The sequence below is a fragment of the Monosiga brevicollis genome, genomic scaffold (genome assembly GCF_000002865.3).
Source record: "Monosiga brevicollis MX1 MONBRscaffold_16 genomic scaffold, whole genome shotgun sequence".
Classification (NCBI taxonomy): Eukaryota; class Choanoflagellata; order Craspedida; family Salpingoecidae; genus Monosiga; species Monosiga brevicollis.
This window is the reverse complement of record NW_001865053.1, coordinates 349949-368791: the sequence shown is the minus strand read 5'-3', so window position 1 is coordinate 368791 and position 18843 is coordinate 349949. Positions and strand designations below refer to the sequence as shown.

General features: G+C 55.8%; 6 protein-coding genes across 6 annotated transcripts; 3 read left to right on the top strand and 3 right to left on the bottom strand.

Annotated features, from left to right (window-relative positions):
* Nucleotides 1-454: 454 nt before the first annotated feature.
* MONBRDRAFT_26894 (uncharacterized protein) lies at nt 455-1786 on the top strand (the record flags this gene model as incomplete). The annotated part of the gene is made up of 1 exon (XM_001747350.1): nt 455-1786. The coding sequence occupies one exon, from the start codon at nt 455-457 to the stop codon at nt 1784-1786; it is 1332 nt and encodes a 443-aa protein (XP_001747402.1).
* A 1575-nt stretch (nt 1787-3361) lies between these two features.
* On the top strand, nt 3362-4589 carry MONBRDRAFT_26893 (uncharacterized protein; the record flags this gene model as incomplete). The annotated part of the gene is made up of 6 exons (XM_001747349.1): nt 3362-3508; nt 3641-3700; nt 3804-3912; nt 4065-4189; nt 4254-4406; nt 4464-4589. The coding sequence occupies 6 exons, from the start codon at nt 3362-3364 to the stop codon at nt 4587-4589; spliced, it is 720 nt and encodes a 239-aa protein (XP_001747401.1).
* Nucleotides 4590-5215: 626 nt separating this feature from the next.
* Nucleotides 5216-10570, bottom strand: MONBRDRAFT_26892 (uncharacterized protein; the record flags this gene model as incomplete). The annotated part of the gene is made up of 26 exons (XM_001747251.1): nt 5216-5317; nt 5418-5504; nt 5578-5642; nt 5741-5893; nt 5964-6033; nt 6111-6184; nt 6283-6357; nt 6469-6544; nt 6688-6792; nt 6890-7005; nt 7105-7289; nt 7396-7456; nt 7681-7807; nt 7909-7991; nt 8095-8165; nt 8250-8339; nt 8445-8613; nt 8697-8875; nt 8994-9204; nt 9299-9446; nt 9559-9705; nt 9841-9885; nt 9993-10089; nt 10166-10287; nt 10362-10406; nt 10496-10570. 26 exons carry the CDS (start codon nt 10568-10570, stop codon nt 5216-5218), a joined length of 2778 nt encoding a protein of 925 aa, XP_001747303.1.
* Nucleotides 10571-11120: 550 nt separating this feature from the next.
* On the top strand, nt 11121-11891 carry MONBRDRAFT_37756 (uncharacterized protein; the record flags this gene model as incomplete). Its single annotated transcript, XM_001747348.1, has 2 exons — nt 11121-11429; nt 11497-11891. Coding segments are annotated over exons 1-2 (645 nt in total), but the record flags the coding sequence as incomplete, so codon positions are not given.
* A 172-nt stretch (nt 11892-12063) lies between these two features.
* MONBRDRAFT_33123 (uncharacterized protein) lies at nt 12064-14267 on the bottom strand. Its single transcript, XM_001747250.1, has 3 exons — nt 14164-14267; nt 13835-14041; nt 12064-13710 (listed from the first exon to the last, which is right to left on the bottom strand). Exons 1-3 carry the CDS (start codon nt 14233-14235, stop codon nt 12757-12759), a joined length of 1233 nt encoding a protein of 410 aa, XP_001747302.1. The 5' UTR covers nt 14236-14267; the 3' UTR covers nt 12064-12756.
* A 772-nt stretch (nt 14268-15039) lies between these two features.
* MONBRDRAFT_26890 (uncharacterized protein) lies at nt 15040-17031 on the bottom strand (the record flags this gene model as incomplete). The annotated part of the gene is made up of 1 exon (XM_001747249.1): nt 15040-17031. One exon carries the CDS (start codon nt 17029-17031, stop codon nt 15040-15042), a length of 1992 nt encoding a protein of 663 aa, XP_001747301.1.
* Nucleotides 17032-18843: the final 1812 nt, after the last annotated feature.

Here is an 18843-nt window from a genome sequence, read left to right as displayed (position 1 = left end):
GCTTTTGGGGGTTTAAGGCCCGGCTTTTTGGGGGGGGGCTTTTTTTTCCCCCCCCCCCCCCCCCCCCCCAAAAAAAAAAAAAAAAAAAAAGACGCCGATGACTGATGATGCATGGCGTGGTTGTTGTTGTTGTTGTTGGCGATGTGGTTGTGGGGTCAGCGTTTCCGTGGCACTGGCATTTTTTTCCTCGACCTCTCAACCCTGTTTTCGATCCATTCGTCTCCCTCTCTCTCTCTCCCCTTACTCTTTCTTCCGTGCTGGCTGGCTGCCCTTGAATCTTGGATGGTGCCCCCACGTTAAGATTCTTCCACCACTGTTCCCATGCTTGACTAGTGCTTCAGACTGCACGAGTACGCCGCGCGCAGGGCCATCAAGATCTTGCTCTTGCCGCAGGCATTGGCGAGACACGATACCCTTTCAGCCTCTTGATTGCCGTGCAAGCACCACCGACGCGATGGGCAAGGACACCAACCTTGTGTGCAGCGAGTGTCACTCCAGCTTCCGCACCCACTCTCAGCTTCGTCGTCACGAACGCATCCATTGGCCCGCTGATGCGCACCCCTACAGCTGCTTCATGGCCGGGTGCACCAAATCCTGCTACCGTGCCGATCACATGCGCCAGCATCTCCGCCGTTACCACAAAGTGCCCGAGGCCGAACTTCCCGCCAGCCTCGAACACTGCAAGCAATGCGCTCGTCAGCACCAGCGCGCGCGCAAGGCGGCTTCTGCGAGCCACGAGCTCTGGTCCCCCGCCCGAGTTGCTGCTTTGCAACGCGCTGGCCACCCCAACAATACCCTGTCCGCGCTCAATACCCTTCGCGGCTATGTGGCTAGCATGGAGCACGGCGCCAAGCCCAATTTCAACCTTGCCTCGATTCTCAATGCCGGCTCCTCTGCCTCGCCCTTGCCCCAAGTCCAATTGCCGCCGCACCTCCTCCCTCAACAGTACCAACAACTACCGCAACAACAACAACAACAGCAGCAGCAACAGCAGCAGCTGCTGCAGCAACGCCGTGGCCCTTCAGAGCAGCCCCTGGCTCAGCTGCAAACGCAGCGCCCAATGGCCTCGGTACCTTCCACACTGCTGTTACCCAACCTCAACCCTCCGTCTACACTCCCACCTACCTCATCCATTGATACCGACGCCGTGGTTTCGGACGATCTGGACGCCGTCATCCAGGAGATTGCCCAGCAACTCCCGGCCAACACCAGTACCGGCATCCCCGATGACCTGGCGGAGCTGTTCAACACAGGATCGGGCTCGGATGAGGGCCTTGACCCCTGGAACGCTGCTTCACGCGCCTGTTGGCTCAACATGGCCGGCGAATCACCCGATCTCAGCCTCTCAGAAGGTGCAGCCTCCCAAGCGTCGTCCAATGCGGCAACCGCAGTCTCTGGACAACAGCAATTGCCCACCCGACCGGCCGCGATGAATTGCACCATGGAGCCAAAAAATGGTAGCAGCATTGTTCGCTTCGACGCCAATCCCAATGAAGACCTTTCCAGGGCCGACGACAGCAACAGCACTGCCCAGACGCTACAGGAGCTCATCAGTAGCCTGACTCCCAACCTTGGCTCGGCAGCGTCCGCTTCCCCCCTGCCCTTCCCCACCTCTGGCAGTCGCCCCTCTGCTTCCAACAACAGCTTGGACAGCACTTTCCTCATCAACACTGGGCAACAACAGCAGCAGCAGTCGGGCAAGATCAACACGCAGACCTACGATGCCTTGAATACTCTGATCTCCACTCTTGCCGCTTACAATCAACAACGCCTCACCTTGGCCTAAGCAGCAGATCTCGCTCCATATGACCACATGGCTCGTGGCGTTTTTCTTAGCCTCTTTGGCCATGAATCATGCCTCAAGCGCCTTTGTATTAAACACCTTTGTCTTCCTTCTTCAGTTTGATGGCCATAGTTATCATGTTGACTTGCCATGGGTTGAATGGGCGGCGCTCTGCTGTGCAGACTCGCCACATTTGTGCCTTGGCTTAAGCAACCGCCTTTTTTTTTTTTTTTTGAGTTGCTCCAAATTATTTGCGTTTAGTGGTTTGTGCGCATGCGTGTGCGTTGAGTGAGCAACCCGAGGCGCTCACTGGCGAGGATCATGGTGCGCTCCGTGAGAGCATGCTTGCTTCGCTGCGTTTACCTCTTTGCCTTGCCTTTTCTTTGCCTGTTTTCCTTTTTTTCCCTTTTGGCTTGCGGTCTGCGACCACGCTATGGCAACTATTTGCCATAGCCCTGCTGCTGCCCGTCCTTTGCTTGGTATTTCCATCCATGTTAGATTTATTTCCCTGCTATTGTGATATGGGCGCGGCGATCCCTGCCGTGCTGGTGTCACAGCCTTCCTCTTTCGCTTAGTTCAGAATCTGTGTGCTTGCTTTTGTTACGTGAATGAATTGACTTAGACATGATTAAACCTTCTTTTGGCGAGGTGAGATGACTCCTACTCCTTGGTTCCTCCGTGCAGAGTCACAAAAGGATTCCGATTCCTCCGCGTCAAGCAATCATGGCTGGAGGAATTCCAACATCTGACGGCTGTGCATGGTCAACTTTCCACTCGGGATCGATGGTGATTGCTATCGCCAACGCGTCATGAAGCTCAGTCACACGCAAAACTGTCCACACCAAGACGCGAGCACACCAGCGCAGAGGCGTAACAGCGTCGACGAGGGCTCCCAAACGATCCCCAAAGCCATCATCCAGCGCAGCCATCACGTCTAGCAGGAGGCGCGAAGAACGCAGAACGTGTCTCTCTCTCTTTTTTTGTTCTCTTCAACATGAGCAAGAAGTGCTGATCAAACTGCGGACAACACAGACTCATCGTAGATAAATGTAGAGTTTATGTAGTTTTCAATGGCACATGAACGCGTGTTTATGAAGAAGATTGTGGAGTTGTCGTCGTCTGACATTACGCGGTTGCATTCCCTGAAAGTCTCCTGCAAAGAGGTGTGAGCCAACTCCGGCGGCAGAGCGATCCAAAGGGGATCAGGTCGGGGTTAGTGCCATCGCAATCGCGGCCATCACGCAGCGACCGGAAGGGGGAAGCCATGACTGATGCGATGGTCGGATGTGTGAGCGTTTGGGGTCGAGCCACAGCCCCCTTTTCGCGGGCTGCGTCGATTGTTCGAGTCAAAAAGTACAACAACAGATGCAAAGGGTGATGATGGGTCGCCGGGTGATGACTGATGGCGTTTCTCTGCTTTTGCCCCTTTCTGCCATCAACCTGGACGACGGCATCAAGCGTCCTGTGAACTTGTAGGAGGGGGGAAATCGCTTCCGTCGCGTTCTCGGTTCGTGGACTGCTGTCACCCAAGGGTCATTATTAGCACGTGCATCCCGCCCACCTTTGCGCTGGGACAACATGGCCCAAGCATCCGAGCCCCAGGCACCAGCCGCTGCGTCCCAGCATCGGGATGAGCCCCCTCGTCTCTGGTGCTTTGATTTCGATGGTGTAATTTGCGACTCGGCCCGAGAGACGGGGGCCACTGGACTCTTGGCGGCTCAGCAGGTTGGATGTTGTCGCTGTCAGCCTGAGCACCAGCCGCCCTCCGTGCTCGTGCTCTCGTGCTCTCGTGCTCTCGTGCTCTCGTGCTCTCGTGCTCTCACGCTCTCACGCCTTCCGCTCCTGCAGTTGTTCCAGCTCCCCGATGCCAGCGTCCAAGGGGCTGCGGGAGACCGCATTATCGCCGCCTTTGAGCAGGTCAGCGTTTCCAACCCTGGCCAGTTTGGAAGACTGACCACACTGTGCACATCAACCGCTGGTTCATTCATGTCGAACCGCGTCCCGCTCCCTCGCCCCACAGGTTCGACCCATCTTGGAGACGGGCTGGGAAGCCGTGTTGATGACCCTAGCCTTGCACGATGGCGTGCCCATCGACACCTTGTTGACCGACTTCCACCCCCGCATCAAAGGTAGCTTGCCTCCTTTTGCTCTCCACGCCGCAGCACTGCTACGCTTGTGCATGGTGCCCACACCAACTGCCAATCAACCAGGACTGGATAGCGCCTGCGCCAGCTCATTTTTTTTTTTTTTTTTTTTTTTTTTTTTTTTTTGGCTCGAATAGCTGACCTTTTGACGCGCCGGGCCGTCACGGTCGATCAAGTCAAGGCTGCCTTTCACAACGAGCGTCTTCGCCTGCTCGACCAGAGCCGACGTCATTGGCTGGACTTGCACAAATCCTACGACAAGGTCTGGGCCGTCCACGTCCACGGCAGTGCTCCCACTCAAGCTCACCACTTGGCTTGTTCCTCAGGCAGCCTCGGCTATGCGTTGCGTCTTAGAACGCACCCAAGCAGCGCCAACTCAGGAGGTGCGAGCATTTGCTCTCTCTCTCTCTCTCTCTCTCTCTCTCTCTCTCTCTCTCTCTCTCTCTCTCTCTCCCTCTCTCTATTGCCTTGGTGCACAGGTGTCAGCACTAGCCATTGCTCAGCCTCCCCACTCCACTTCCTTGTTTTGTTGACAGCAAGTTTATGTCATTACTACCAAGGCTGCTGAGTTTGCTTTGGAACTTTTGCAAGACTTCAACGTGCCGATTGCTGCCGACAACGTTTATGGCCTCGGCTCTCCTCCCAAGGTTTGGAGCTTCTAGCCCAAATTAACAAAATGACACACACACAAACACACGCACGCACACAGACAGAGAGACAGGCACAGAGGCACCCTCACACATATTCCCGTACATAATGTGTACACCATCGCTGTTCACGCCGCAACATTGGATCGCTGGTTCAACCCCTTTTAAATGTGCCCAGGCGCAGGTCTTGGCCCAGCTTATGAAACGCCATGCAACCAACAACGTTCTGTTTATTGAGGATCGTCTGGCCACCCTGCAGGATGTGAGGTGTGTACACGCGTGCACGTCACTCCAGTGTGGCAGTTCGAGATCTTGTCATTGCTCACACTCAGCAACGGCATCTCATGTTGGGCCAACTGGTGCCACAGGGCGGCCTTGCCCAACGTCGAGTGCGTTCTGGTCGATTGGGGTTACAACACGCCCGAGGATCGAACAACCGCAAAAGAACTCGGCATCCCCTTATGGTCTCAGGATATGCTGCTCAGCGCCGCGCAGACATGGACAATTAATTGACAAAAATCGGCACTGTCAAAACGAGCTGGCCAACCATTGTGCTCGGCAGCATCCCCTGAACTTACAACCTCGTGCAAGACTGTAAATTTGCAGAAGCACATCTTGCCAACCTCTTTTCGGTGCCTGGCCTATGGCGCCAGCCACGCAACTAGTTGCGCTTTCAGCTCTGATGTGAGCTTGGACGAAGCATTCAAGAGGTACAGCGCGTCTCCAATGCGTTGACGGAACATCTATGTGTAGGGCCAATCTACAATGTGAGCAAAATATATGTTTCCCCCGGTTCTTTGCCTTAAACCCCTTTATTATCAGCGTGCCGCGAACGCCTCGTACCTGCAGTTCCTGTGTCACCACTTCCGAGGTGGGGCGCGCATTGATGCGGGCAATGCTGTTGACCAGGGCATACAGCTGCGTCGCTTCCTGTGGAGAGCACGGGGCGCCTACGTCAAGTGTAGGCGGAGCATTGCCGAGAAAAGGGCACGTGTGCTTGTACCTGGGCTGGCTGCGTCTCCTGATAATCGACCGTCTGCTTGATGACGTGTGCGCGTTTGCGCAGCGCTGTATCAAGGCCATATCGCAGGAAGAAGTGAGAGCAAGGCGGTCAGAGTCGAGCGTTCGCCGCCATCGACAGCACAGCATGTTGTGACGACACGCACAAACAAACGGCGTCGAGGCAAGCAGCTCAAAGTCTTGAGTCGCGTTGAAAGCCACCGTGGCATTGCAGGCATAGGACGAGCAGATGATAACCGCGCGCGCCGTCAATGCCGCAGCATCATACTCTTGGATTTGCACATTGCTGGATGCATGCGCTGTCCACCACATCAAAAGTCGCCATGAGCTGCTTCGCGTTGAGAGCTCCGATCACTGACACGGTCGTACCGATGGGCATCGCCTGTGGAAAAGTAAACACGTGCTCCCAGGTGGCGGCGGTGCTCTGCGTAACCTCCAGCTGGCGCGTGACCAGTGTGAGGCAGACCGGCCTTGCAGCGTGGGCACAGGGTGCAGAAAACCAAGCATTGCACGCACTGTAAACGTGTTGCCTGAGCGTGAATAGGTCATGTTCAAGCCCCCCTGCTTTTCGTCAATCACGCGACCCTGGCCTACAAAGCACACATGCACAGTTACGCCGCGTGAGTTCAAAGGTCCAGCGACGATGCAGGAGAAGGTCCACCAGCCTAATCCACATCTCTATGCGCACCTCGCGTTGAATTATAGGCATAGATGTGCCAGTGCAACGAAGCGGGGGGGTCCAGGGCATAGCCCCAGGCATTCTCTACATCGGAGCATCGACTGCATGAGCTGACCGGCTGATTCATGCCTCTAGTATAAATTCCCGCCCTCGCATCCATCGCAAGCCGGAAAGTCTTTTCATTCCCGTCCGTACCGGGTGTGACCGTGGGTCCCATTGGTAGGACAGACCCAGCGCGCACAAACGCCGGCGTCTCAAACATGGTGTATTTCTAACACCGGACCATCGCAACCAAAAGGCGCCCCATGTCCATTCGTCATCCCACGGAACATAGAGGAAAAGCAAGAGCAAAAGCAAAAGCGCATGAGCATGCACTGAGGCATCATCGAGTTGTGGGAGGCCAAGGTGACGCACCGTGTTCCGAACACGGCCACCCTGTACAATCGTCTGATTCACCAGGTCAATCCATGTGCCCGGTGGTAGCCAAAAAGATCGCGAGGCCAGTTGTGTCGCATTCTCCTGCCAGTATCGCATGTTGATTCAACATTATCAAGTCGCTCCCTGCCAGGCCAGGCATTGTGTTGTGGGTAACGCCGGCACGAATGGCGGGGCCTACCACGGGTGCCGTCACCGGGGCGACAAACAAGTGATCACAGAAGACAAAGGTGTCGTTGAAGAGATAGGCCCCATCTTCCTCCGGATAATCAAAGTAAACACCGTGCAGGGGTGACACTGTGTTGCACAGCCGGAGGCCCACGGGTCAGTGGGCGGAGCGCGGTCAGAAGGCGTCCATGTAGAGCTCCGAAAATAAACATGCACGAGATCACCGACCGCCAGTGTATGTAAAGTCTTGCAGGGCAGTGTACAGCAGGGGCACGTGGCGGGCGCGCAGTCGCATGGCATCGGCCATGTAGTCGTTCAATGGAATGGGCCAGCCCCATGGACGACGCTCCACGCGTGGATCCGGCTGAGGATGTGTTCGCAAGATTGGTGCGTAAGAGCCCCATTGCAGCCAGCTGCATGTCCGCATGCAATGCAGCAGGCATAAAGCAAAGTGAAAGGGGGCACTCTCTGAGTAGATGCACAAAGCCCAAAGGCATTAGCGCGCCCAACTGCACGGACCGCAGATACAGCTCGCCATCATAAGCTTGTTCATCGTGGTGAGAGCGATGCCCGCCAATGTCTACAGGGTGGCACGATGGGATGGGGCGTATGGTGAGTCCCCGATATCTAAGCGGTGTTCAGCGTTGTGTTTGTGTATCAGTGAGATGTGGCAATCCCGTACCATGGGACCACCAAAAGAGGACGTTCGAGGCTATGTGGCGTGCGGAGCAACGTGCAGTGAGTGAGCACCATGGCGGACGGATGCAAGAAACCAAGCTGTCAACCAGCCCTGGCTGTACATACAAGCAACCGTGAAGGCTGTCTGAAAGGCCAAGGAGGACCATGCAATGTAGACATCGCCGCTAAAGCCGATCGGGTAGCGGTGGGAGCCCAAGCCGCCCCAACGTGAGAAAGCCAAGCCCTTGGCTGTCTGTATGAGATGCCACACGAGAATACACGTGAGAGGGTGGGTTCAAAGTGCGTGTGCTGTTGTCTGTGTGGTCAATATTCTCCCTGGGGCGCTGGACTGACCCCTTGAACGCGGCCGACCGAGTGCTCGTATAGTAAGCGAGCGGTCCAAGAGGGCACATCATCAAGCCACCACCAGCCCATGCCTAGCATATATCAGGTGCATGTAGCGAAAACGGGGCACCTGATCAGCCACGCCGAGCCTTGTATGACGTTTTCGCCCACGTTTATCATCCCCCTATCACTGACCGACATCGTCGAGCGCAATGTCTAGGTAAGCTCGAGCAAAAGTGGGATCTTGCTTCAACAGATCGGCCACACTTGACATGGCAGTAGCACAGCACGTGAGATAAGATGACAGTTCAAGGCGCAAGCAGAGCGTTTTGAGTCTTTCTCAAGCCTACCTCTGGTTGTAGGGGTAGGACAAATTGGCCGATGGGATATCAAAGCCCAGGCTCGGATCAATGCCAAGGGCCTCGGCAAAGGCATGGTAGCTGCTCCAGTCGGCCCCCGGGGCAAGCACAACGAATGAGCAAGATGCGGCATGACAAACAGCACGGCTACCAAACACGCTTGCAACCTTGCGGGCGACAGCAGACCTGGGAGCTACGCCGGCTTGGACGGCATTCAGGTGCAGGTTAAGCACGGTATGCAGGTTGTTTGCGTTGAGGCTGGCCAGAAAGTTATCCGGCTCTGGAAACAGCGATGGGGACCATTGATAGCCACCCCAATCGATTTTGGATTCGTTGTGAAAGTGCCAGGCCATGTCTAGGTGCACGCGTGAAGATGAGCGCAATCTTGGCTATTTAAAACCAGGCGCGATGGCGTGGGCATCAGGTCAACCGACAGACCAGACACCAGGATATCCAATGGGATGCTTCGGGACTTGTAGCCTTCAGCAATCTCCATCAAATCTTCAGCGGTGTATGGCCAGTAGCGTGACCACCAGACGCCCAAGACGAAGCGTGGGAAGCTGGGCACGCCCCCGGCCACCTTGGTAAAATCTTTGACGGCACGACGATAATCGCGGCTAAGGACGCACATCATTCGTGTTGATTGTGGTGAGTGTACCCCGTTGTTCATTGACCCCAGATGCGCGGGTGGATGGCGGCGCAAAGGCAGTGGGGTGGGTGGCATCATCAACAAACCCGTGACCAAAGAAGTACAGGTCTTGGTGATTGGGTGGGGGCGAGTGTAGCCAGGCGGTGGAGGCGTTGATGACCCAGTTGCCCGAGTCATCATAGAGGGCCCAGCCATCGCGAGAGATGGGGGCAAGGGTGCAGTCGCCATTGGATGTAGCTTGGCCACTGGAGCTGCAGTTGATGTTGGTTGCGCCCGTAACTCCGTCGAGCGAGTAGACTGCAGGGAGCAAGAGCAATGTTGTTGGCATGAAGCGTCCAATGCGCAGCAAGCAAGCAATACCGAGATGGGGGAATGCAACGCGCCAGCTCACTTGTGCCAAGCAGGTTGCCAGTGGGGAGCATCGATGGCACCCAGGACACGCCAGTTGATTTAACGCGAATGCTCAACGTCTCATCTGTGAATCCACCAGAGAAGGTGCCGCCGACTGTCCGGTCACTCCGAGCGACGGGCGCCAATGCCTACGGCCAGCGCCAAGGAGGAGCGAGAAATATGGCAGTGAGTGAGAGAGAAGTGGGTGTTGGCTTATGTGTCATGGGAATGGGCAAGCAATAGGCAGCGGGCGATGCTCACATCACGCAGTGTGTAGCAGTCGGCGCCGGTCCAGACCCAAACATTGCAAGTGGGATCGAGGTTACAGGCAGCACAGCAGGCATCTTGTGAGGAAATGTTATACGGTTGAGTAGCTGTTCGATGGTTGCCACAAATGTCGCCGCAGTTCTGGGATGGACATGCATTTGGCACGGCGTGTGAAGGGCGGGTGTCCACACCGAGCGTGCAGGGGGACAAGAGCAGGAGGATGCCATCAAAAACAGCGGGCAAGAGTGGTTAGTTGGCGGTGTCAGAGAGACATACAGCATCGTGCCCAGGATAGACGGTGCCACAGTCGTTGCTCCTGGCCTGAGACCCCAAAGGGAAAGAAATGGCAAGAAAGTCGTGATCAGTATCTTCTCGCAAGAACTGGCTCGAGGTGTGCACCGATGCATCCAGTTGGAGGGAAGCAAGACCTGCGATGATGGCTTGTAGGTGACGAGGAGATCGGCTGTTTCAATGGTCACGATATCCGTAGATACATTGGCAGTAAAGGAGGGCCGGGGCAAGTTTCTATAGGGGGGCGATGCGCCGTGTCTTGAGGGCGCTAGCGGTTCGGGCGGGCAGTGACAGCATGACACGCTTGTACCTGTTGACAAAGCTGTACGAGGGCACGTCCACAAACTGGCCAGCACGGCTGAATTCCATACGGATCACGGCCGAGGTCAGCACGGTAAAGCGCGCCTGCTTGCGTGCATCCAACACCACCGCCTGGCCACGCGAGCGAGGTGAGGACCCGCGCAAGCCGGGCAGATGTCGGGAGATCGGGGATGCCTAGTGCCCACCTGCGGGTTGGGGTTGGGATCGTAGCCATTGTCGAGGCGAGCCGTCTGACGATGGAAGAGGGCAAGCGATTGACGTGTGAAGCATGAATGTGAGTCAGGCGCGGGATGGATATTCAGGCAGGGAACGGACACACCTGCTGCGCCACCACTGCCATTGCCAGGCCAAGAATCAGCGCCACCACGCGGAGGCAGCTCCTGTTTGACACCATCGTGTTCCTTGACGTCAAGGTCACCTAAAGCCAGCACCACCAACTGTCAGCCATCCATGCCCAGTCCCTATCGCAGCCACCACAAGGCGCAAAGACAAACCCAAACCAGCCCCCGCCAGTGTGCACCTGTGTGTGTGTGTGTGTGTGTGTGTGTGTGTGTGTGTGTGTGTGTGTGTGTGTGTGTGTGTGTGTGTGTGTGTGTGTGTGTGTGTGTGTGTGTGTGTGTGTGTGTGTGTGTGTGTGTGTGTGTGTGTGTGTGTGTGTGTGTGTGTGTGTGTGTGTGTGTGTGTAAAACACAAACAAATCAACGCCAACGTCTCTGATGTGTGTGAGTGATGATCGATTGTCAGAAAGAGAGAGAGAGAGAGGCGTGTGTGTGTGTGTGGACTTATCAACCAATTCAACTCTCTTGATTTTTGCCGTGGTGTGTGTGTGGGGGGAGGGAGCTGGCTGTTGGACTGGTGAAGACGTCGAGAGAGGGTGGTGGTGGTGGTGGCGGTGGAGTATTTGCGGCTGCTTGGGTTGTGTGGGGGCCTTGGGGCTGGGACGAAGAGGCAGTACTGACCAAAGACAGCCTTTCAACACGCACACACACACACGCGACAAGATGGCGCCACCGGAAGACGGGTCGGCGGAGGTCGTGTCGGCGCCGCAACACGCGCATGGCGAGTCACAGCCGAGGTTCCGCTTTCCATACACCATTTTTGCAGATATGGATGGGACAGTGGTGGAGCGACCGCCTTCCGGGCTCTACCCGGGCCTGGACGAGAGTCCATGCTGGGGCCCCATTTGCCAGTGGCTCGAGCTGGGAGGCCGCCTCGTGATTATTACCACCGCTAACCTTCGCAGCGTCACACAGGTCAGTCTCTGCTGATGTCGACCCCAGCACCATCGAGCGCATGCCTTGACCAACCCTTGGGTGCTAGTTTTGGCAACATATTCCACTCGAGGCGCGGCGGCGTCGACAAGTCTGGCTGGCCATGGGTTCAGGGGCGCTCCTCTTTACGAGCGACGCCGCCGGGGCTCCCGTAGCCATGTCCAGTTATCGTGCCACTGCCTTGCAGCCGACCACCAGCATCACGCTCGAGGATCACCAGGCCCTTCTGCCTCAGCTCGCCAAGCTTCACATTGCCCAGTTTCAAGAGTTTTGCCATCACCCCGAGCTGATCGAGCGGCTGTCAGACAAGTACCACGAACCCATCCGCCGCTTCCTGGCCGATTGCCAGCACGATGCTGCTCAGATCGCCGCTCGCGTCACGACCGACTTGCTCACAACGCCCGGTGGCATTATGCACGCTACCAACGAACGTTACATTTCCGCGGCCCAGCCCCTTGTGGCCCTCCGCCGATGCCAGGGTGAAGGTGCCGCCGGAAGTACCGAAGCAACCAACCAACAATCCGACCTGACACAGGACCCAGCGCTGCTTCGTGAGGTGACCAATGTCGTCACCATGGGCTTTCATGAATCCATCGCTCCGAGATATTTTGCCGAACTTGAGCCCTTTCTTGCAGAGCATGGTCTGGAACAATCCTTCGCCCCCAACAGCGTTTGGATCTATCGTCGTGGCCTGGACAAGGCCGTGGTCATTGACTGGTTTCGGCGCACCGATGCGGCCACCATCGTGGACCACTTGCCCGACGCCTACTTCAAGGACATACCGATCGCCCTTGACCGTGCCGTGGCCCTGGGTGACAGTCCACACAGCAATGACGGACCCATGGGCCGCTTTGGGGATCAAGGCTTGCCGTTTGTTTCCGTGGCAGCTCGAGAGGATAATGTACCGGCGGAACACCGCGCGCTACACATTGGCGGCCAAGAACATGGCTCGGCTCACTTTTTAACCCACCTCATGGACAATCTGCTCCATCAGGAGGCACGCTCAAACACCGACAGTCCCCTCGACGCACCTACTTGGTCTCAAGCCGTACAACAGGCCGTGCACGCTGCGCGACACGCCCTATCGACCCCGTCTTGACTTTGCGCTTCATGTCCGCTGCCGTGTATGCCTTCCGTTTTGCCCTGTGCCTTGGCGTCTGCGGACACTCCTTGTTGCCTTCAAGTACAGACATATTGGGTGCCCCTCAGTTTTGCTTCACATAATCATATTATTCTATCAATTGACGCAGACCGCATGGCTCTTCTTGGTGTCCAAAAAAAAAGATTTAAATCCAAGGCAGCGGGGCTGTCACGACAGGACGCCCTGGCGATGTGCAGTAATCGGGTTGCGGTTGGGACTCAGGAATGCCCAGTCGGTGCGCGTGTCAAAGTGGCGAGTGGTGGAACCGGTAATGGCCTGGGCCAGGGCAGCGCCCACGACAGGGCTCAACTTAAAGCCGTGTCCGGTAAAACCGTTGGCCACAAGGTAATTGGTGAAAGGGTGGACCCGACCGACCACGGGGTGGCTGTCGGCGTAATTGACCGTGTAGAGTGCCGAATAGCCCGCCACCGTGCCGCGAGGTGTCAACCCGGGAATGCGAGCGTGCAGGCTGCTGAGGTAGCGCTGGCGCACCTCGGGGTCGGCCGCCGTGTTAAAGTCATCGGGCTCCTCCACACGCTCCTCCTCATCCTGGGGGCGCACCGTGGAGATGATAATGTGGTCGCCCTGCAGATGAGGGCGAAAATACACGCCGTTGACGGCATCGCAAACGGCGGGAATATCCTCAGCTGCTGGGTCCTGCTTGACTAGAGGCTTGTGGACGACCTGGATGCGGGCAGGTTGAATGTCCCAGTCGTTATCCCAGCCCACAATGTCATTCAGTTTGTCGTGCCACGGACCCGTACAGTTGACCAAGGCCCCGCACGGCACCGAATCTCCAGTGCTGAGCTTGACGAGCTCGATGGTCGAGTCGTCCATCACATGCACGCGCTCAATCTCCGTGTTGAACATGACCTCCACGCCAATGTTGCGACAGGCGGTCAGGAGATCTGTGAGCGCGGCCGTGGGATCAAAGTAGCCTCCATCCTCTTCCACAAAGTACTGAACCACGCCGGTTCGCTCGTCCTGCGAGAAATCAAGGGCGGGGAAGCGCTCCCCCACCTCATCCGCGCTGTAGTAAACCGTGGTGTTGAGGCCATGGCGTGCGAGGCGCTGGACATCCTGCTGATAAGTCGTCTCAGGCATCACCCATAGGATCGGATGCTGCCGACCGAGGGCAAGCAGTCGTGGTTGAGATGAGCCCAAGCACCCAGCATGCAACAGACAATTGGCATACAAACTAAGGAGGAACGAGAGCGGGTGCCTTGCCAGATTGTCGTCTACAAACCTGGGTGAAACTGGCCAGGGGCCGGGGCAGCTCCAGGTAGTCACTCCAGTTGTTGTGAATCTTGAGGCCCTCCGCAGCAACATCCACCATACTGGGCAGAGTATAACGGCAGCGCAACACTGCGCTGGAAAAGCCCGTGGAGCCTTGGCCCACCGCACGGGCCCGCTCCAGCACGCGCACGCCAAGCTCCGGAGCCCGGCGCTTGAGCTACCCACGAGTAGATCAAAACAAAGAGGCCCACGGGCGTTTAATGGGGATTGTCCAGGCTCACAAGGCAGGGAGGGAGTAGCAAGCCACCGAACAAGACAAAACAAAGGCCCCTCGCTAACCTGAAAGGCCGTGTGCAGGCCCATGATACCGGCCCCGGCGATGATCACATCGGCGCTCTTGCGGATCCGCATTGCCGTCGGTCAATAGAGCGCAAACCCTCAACACTCACTACAAAGGCCCATCCATCACACATTCAACGTGAGCATCCATCTTGTCATGGTTGCACCGTGTTGAGGTTTGCAGCTGCCATCCCTGTCCCTCCCCCACGGCCGAGGCATGTCCAGATCCCGACAGGGCGCTGCCGTTCCACTGCGCAACATAGTAACCGATACAGAGAGAGAGAGAGAGAGAGAGAGAGAGGAACACGCGCGCGGGCAAGGAACACTTACCAGCCAAGGAGAAAAAAAGGTCAATGATCCAATAAAAGCAAAACTCAACGTAGGCATATGTGCAATTGATGACGACGCGTAGTTGGTTTTATACGACATGAACTACCTCGAACCTCTGCAGTAACACAACAACTATTAAGCTTTTTTCTTCGATAGGTGGGCCCGAACTGATCAATCAATACGAGGTATGTGTGCGAGTAATGGCGACGTGATATTGGATTTATGCGGCATTAGCTCAGGGAGGAGCTGATAAGCGCACGACATCTACTGTGATGATTGCAGCATTAAGTCGAGCAGAAATTCACAACTCATTGTACACTCATCCCAATACGATCGCCATGCCAAAACAGCAAAGGGCAGCAATGGGTTCTCGGTTGGCGGTGACAACGGTCGTTGACGAGTGTTCAAGACCTCTCTTTCTTGTTGGACGCTTCTTGTCGCGTGTGGGTGTGCTGTCTTTGTCTCAACATGTTGAATGCTCCCTTAAAACCTCTTTGCCCCTCAGCAAACAGTCGATAGAGTGTGCCAAATAACTTGTAAATCACATCATGATGATTGGGGTTTGGCTGCGGTTGTGAGTGAAAAGATGGTGGCCATCAGCGAGCCTAGCTCACTGTTGGTAAAAATGAGGTTGTCAGCCTTGTTGTCGGGACCTATATTGCAGAACCACTGGGCAGCGGGCGACGTCATTAGACTGTAATCAGCTTTTAGATCCTCGTAGCTGTCAGAAGCAAGCAACAGCAAACGATTGCGGCAAGCGCTGCCGTAAATCTCGGACAACCCTGCATATTCATCCTGCGCAGTCTTCCTCAAGTGATCGACCTCCTCTGAACACCCAGAAGTGGGCACCTGCAGCTTCTCCAAATATGATCTGGTTAGCATCACAATGCAAAAGTGTTGGGTGCCCTGACCCACGCCCTTGGCTTCATGCTGCATCCAGCCCTTCCAGCCGAGGCGCTGAATATTCGCCGCGATGCGCGGGTCCTTGTATGTGCTGACCCGGAGCTGATACCGCTCCAGCTGCGTTTGAAGCTCAGCGGCCTTATCTGAGTCCTCCTCGGAGTACGAGATGAAAATGTGCGGCACAACGTGGGTCAGGAAGAGGTAGTGTGCTGGTGAGCCAAAGGTGAGGTTGGATGCCTCATGCGGTGCGGCGCTAATGATCAGTTCATTATCCTTCTCGACAACCTCCTTTGGCGCGCGCGCCAGAAGTTTGTTCTCAAGCATGCCGGCCACAACCTCTGCAGCGCTGCAATCGAAGGAGCTGCGATCCAGCAAGCCGTAAACGTCAGCAATGTTAATGGTGGCGAGGCGAAAGGGATCAAAGCGGCCGTCCTTGTTCAGGGCATTGATTGTACCCTGTGCAGCAACGAAAGCCTGTAGCGCATATCGTTCTGGCGTGCCGACGGAAGGAAGGGTGGGAATGGCCACGTTGTCAACAGCGGCCTTATCCAGCAGGGCAGCCACATCGCGGAGCTTGCCGCCTGTAATGAGGTGAACGCCATTAATGTTGACATTGCGGAGAGGAAAGAGGTGCTGAAAATACTTCTCGTACTGACGGGCTTCGGATAGGGGAAACAGCCGCGTGATGGGCAGCTTGGTGTCGTTGAGGCTCTCCTGAATCGTGCCATCAAACCACTTCTTGAGCAGGTGGTCGTCCGTGCGCTTGACCATGGAATCCAGACGCGAGGTGCTGTCATCCACAAAGATGCACGTGTAGTAGCTGGTCACCATGGCGCAGAGGTTGTGCCAAGTGTGATGGTCACGGTACACGTGGGAGAGCTCGTCGAGGACAAACAGTGGCATGATATTGCCCTCACACACACTCAGCAGATCGCGGATGCTGTCGCTCTCTGCTGCGGCCTCAGATAAAATCTTGTGCGGGTTGTAAAGCATTGGGACATCAATTCTGTGAGCCATGATGGCAGCTCGAAGCAGCTGCCAGGGCTTTGGTCGTGTGCTATCGCTCTCGAAGTTCTGGGCGTCCATATAGACCGATAAGACGTTGTCCAACAGCAGCGGCGCAAGGGTAGAGACGAGGCGCAGCGTGTGCGATTTGCCCACACCCAATTGTCCACTAAGCGCAAAGCCGCTGTGGTTGTTCTGACTGGCCTGCGGGCCGAGGCGGGTGTCGTGTGACTTTTGAAAGACCTTGGTCAGCAGCAGGTCAAAGATGCTGGCGACGGGCGATGGCAGGTCCAAGTAGCAAAGGTGCAAGGGAAAATGGAAGCGGCTGTGCTCGGGCGCCGACTCTAAGATGGCCAGGCCCTTACGCGCAAGGTGTGCAAACTTGGTGGCCTCTTCGCGCTTGAGCAGACGGGCCTCTTCACGCAGTTCACCAAAGCGGGTCACCACGTCCGTGTCGACCGCGCTCACGGCGCCGTCAGGCAGGCCCGTGTGAAATACGGAGGAAAGCGCGGCGTTACACAGGGCTCCCCGCGTGAAGCGGATTTGCGAGCTTGATAAGTTTGACGCCGTCGACGCACACCGCTTCGCAACGCTTCGCGTGATTGCACGCCACGGTGAGCGGAACAGCATGCGTGAGGTTTGGAGGGAAATGCCAGAGGAATTCAATGCTATTGCTGCTTTGATCTCGGTCTCGAGCGACCGAAATCGGCCTCACTCACTCTTCACTCTGACAGTAGAGCCAGGAAGCAAGGCTTCTCTCGTATGAATGAATGTGAATTCTGGCGGTCGACGAGCAAAAGGTCAAAAGGAAAAATTATTGTCGACAAATCGCCCATCAAAAAGCGCGGGAAATTTATGTCAGATGCTATCCTGCTTGTAGAATTTTGTGTCTGGTCTTATTCGAATCCGGCGTGAGAACGAGTGGCACGGGAGGTGATTGACCTTGGTAGTGGTGGTGGTGGTGGTGGTGTGTGGTGTTCTGCTTGCTTTGATGTTTCTGTTTTGCCGTGACACTTGTGAAGCCAAGAAAAACTGTTCATTTCCGAATCATTTTTCCTTTTGTTTTTTATTTCCGAGGGGGTCATGGCCTCTGAAGTCAGCCCGGCATCGACAGCGGCAAGTGGTGCCGGCCCAAGGGAGGCGGCGTCAAGTGATCGTAGGAGGCCTGTGTGGGTCGTAGAGGTCTCAGAGGATGAGACGATCTGCGCCTCCATCATCGCAACATAGACGTCACTCGTGACAAATTCAATCACGTCAATGTCTTCATGAAGGTTCTCCACGATAAAATCGGCCAATTCCTCAGAATTGATTTCGCAATCCGCTGCATCTGCAATCGAGCTAATGTTTGCGAATAGTCTGAGAAAGAAAATGCCACTACTGGTTGTCTCTTCTCATGGGGGAGGTGTGCAGAACACATGACACACAAATAACGTCCCCTCACACACACTCACACACCCAAAAACAACCAATCCATCCCTCTCACACACACTCACACACCCAAAAACAACAAATCCATCCCTCTCACACACACACACACACACACACGGTATCGCGCACAGCCAACAGGTTCGCGTGATGGTCTCTGACAAGATGGCAAAAACACAATCACCGCTCCCATACATTGATTGAATCAGTGGTTAGAGTCTGAAAACAAGAATTCGATTGCCGTGCCAGTGTGCCACGAGCGCGAGAACAAAAACGCAAACTCACACGCGACAAGAAAGAGAGGCCTTGAACACTCGTCAACGACCTTTAGCGCAGCCAACCGAGAATCCATTGCTGCCCTTTGCCGTTTTGGCATGTTCTTGTCCTTGATAAGCGTGGTGGCGATCGTACCCCTTGTTGGAGTCTTTGCGGCGAGCCTTACGAGCCATCCTCCGTGGCTGCTTGCAGCTCTTGGGCCTGTGGGGTTTATCTGACATTTCCGTCTTCTCCATTGTCTTTGTTCTTTTGTTTTTCCCCACTCCATATTGGCGTGTGTTTATGCAAACGAAACGAAAACCACCCAAAAACAAGAAGATGAACACCACAACCACCAACCACCGCACAAATCCATCCCTCACACACACAAATCACGTCCCAGTCAACAGGTTCGCGTGATCGGAACACGTCCCGCCATGCATTGAATCGGTGGTTAGAGTCTGAAAACAAGAATTCGATTGCCGTGCCAGTGTGCCACGAGCGCGAGAACAAAAACGCAAACTCACACGCGACAAGAAAGAGAGGCCTTGAACACTCGTCAACGACCTTTAGCGCAGCCAACCGAGAATCCATTGCTGCCCTTTGCCGTTTTGGCATGTTCTTGTCCTTGATAAGCGTGGTGGCGATCGTACCCCTTGTTGGAGTCTTTGCGGCGAGCCTTACGAGCCATCCTCCGTGGCTGCTTGCAGCTCTTGGGCCTGTGGGGTTTATCTGACATTTCCGTCTTCTCCATTGTCTTTG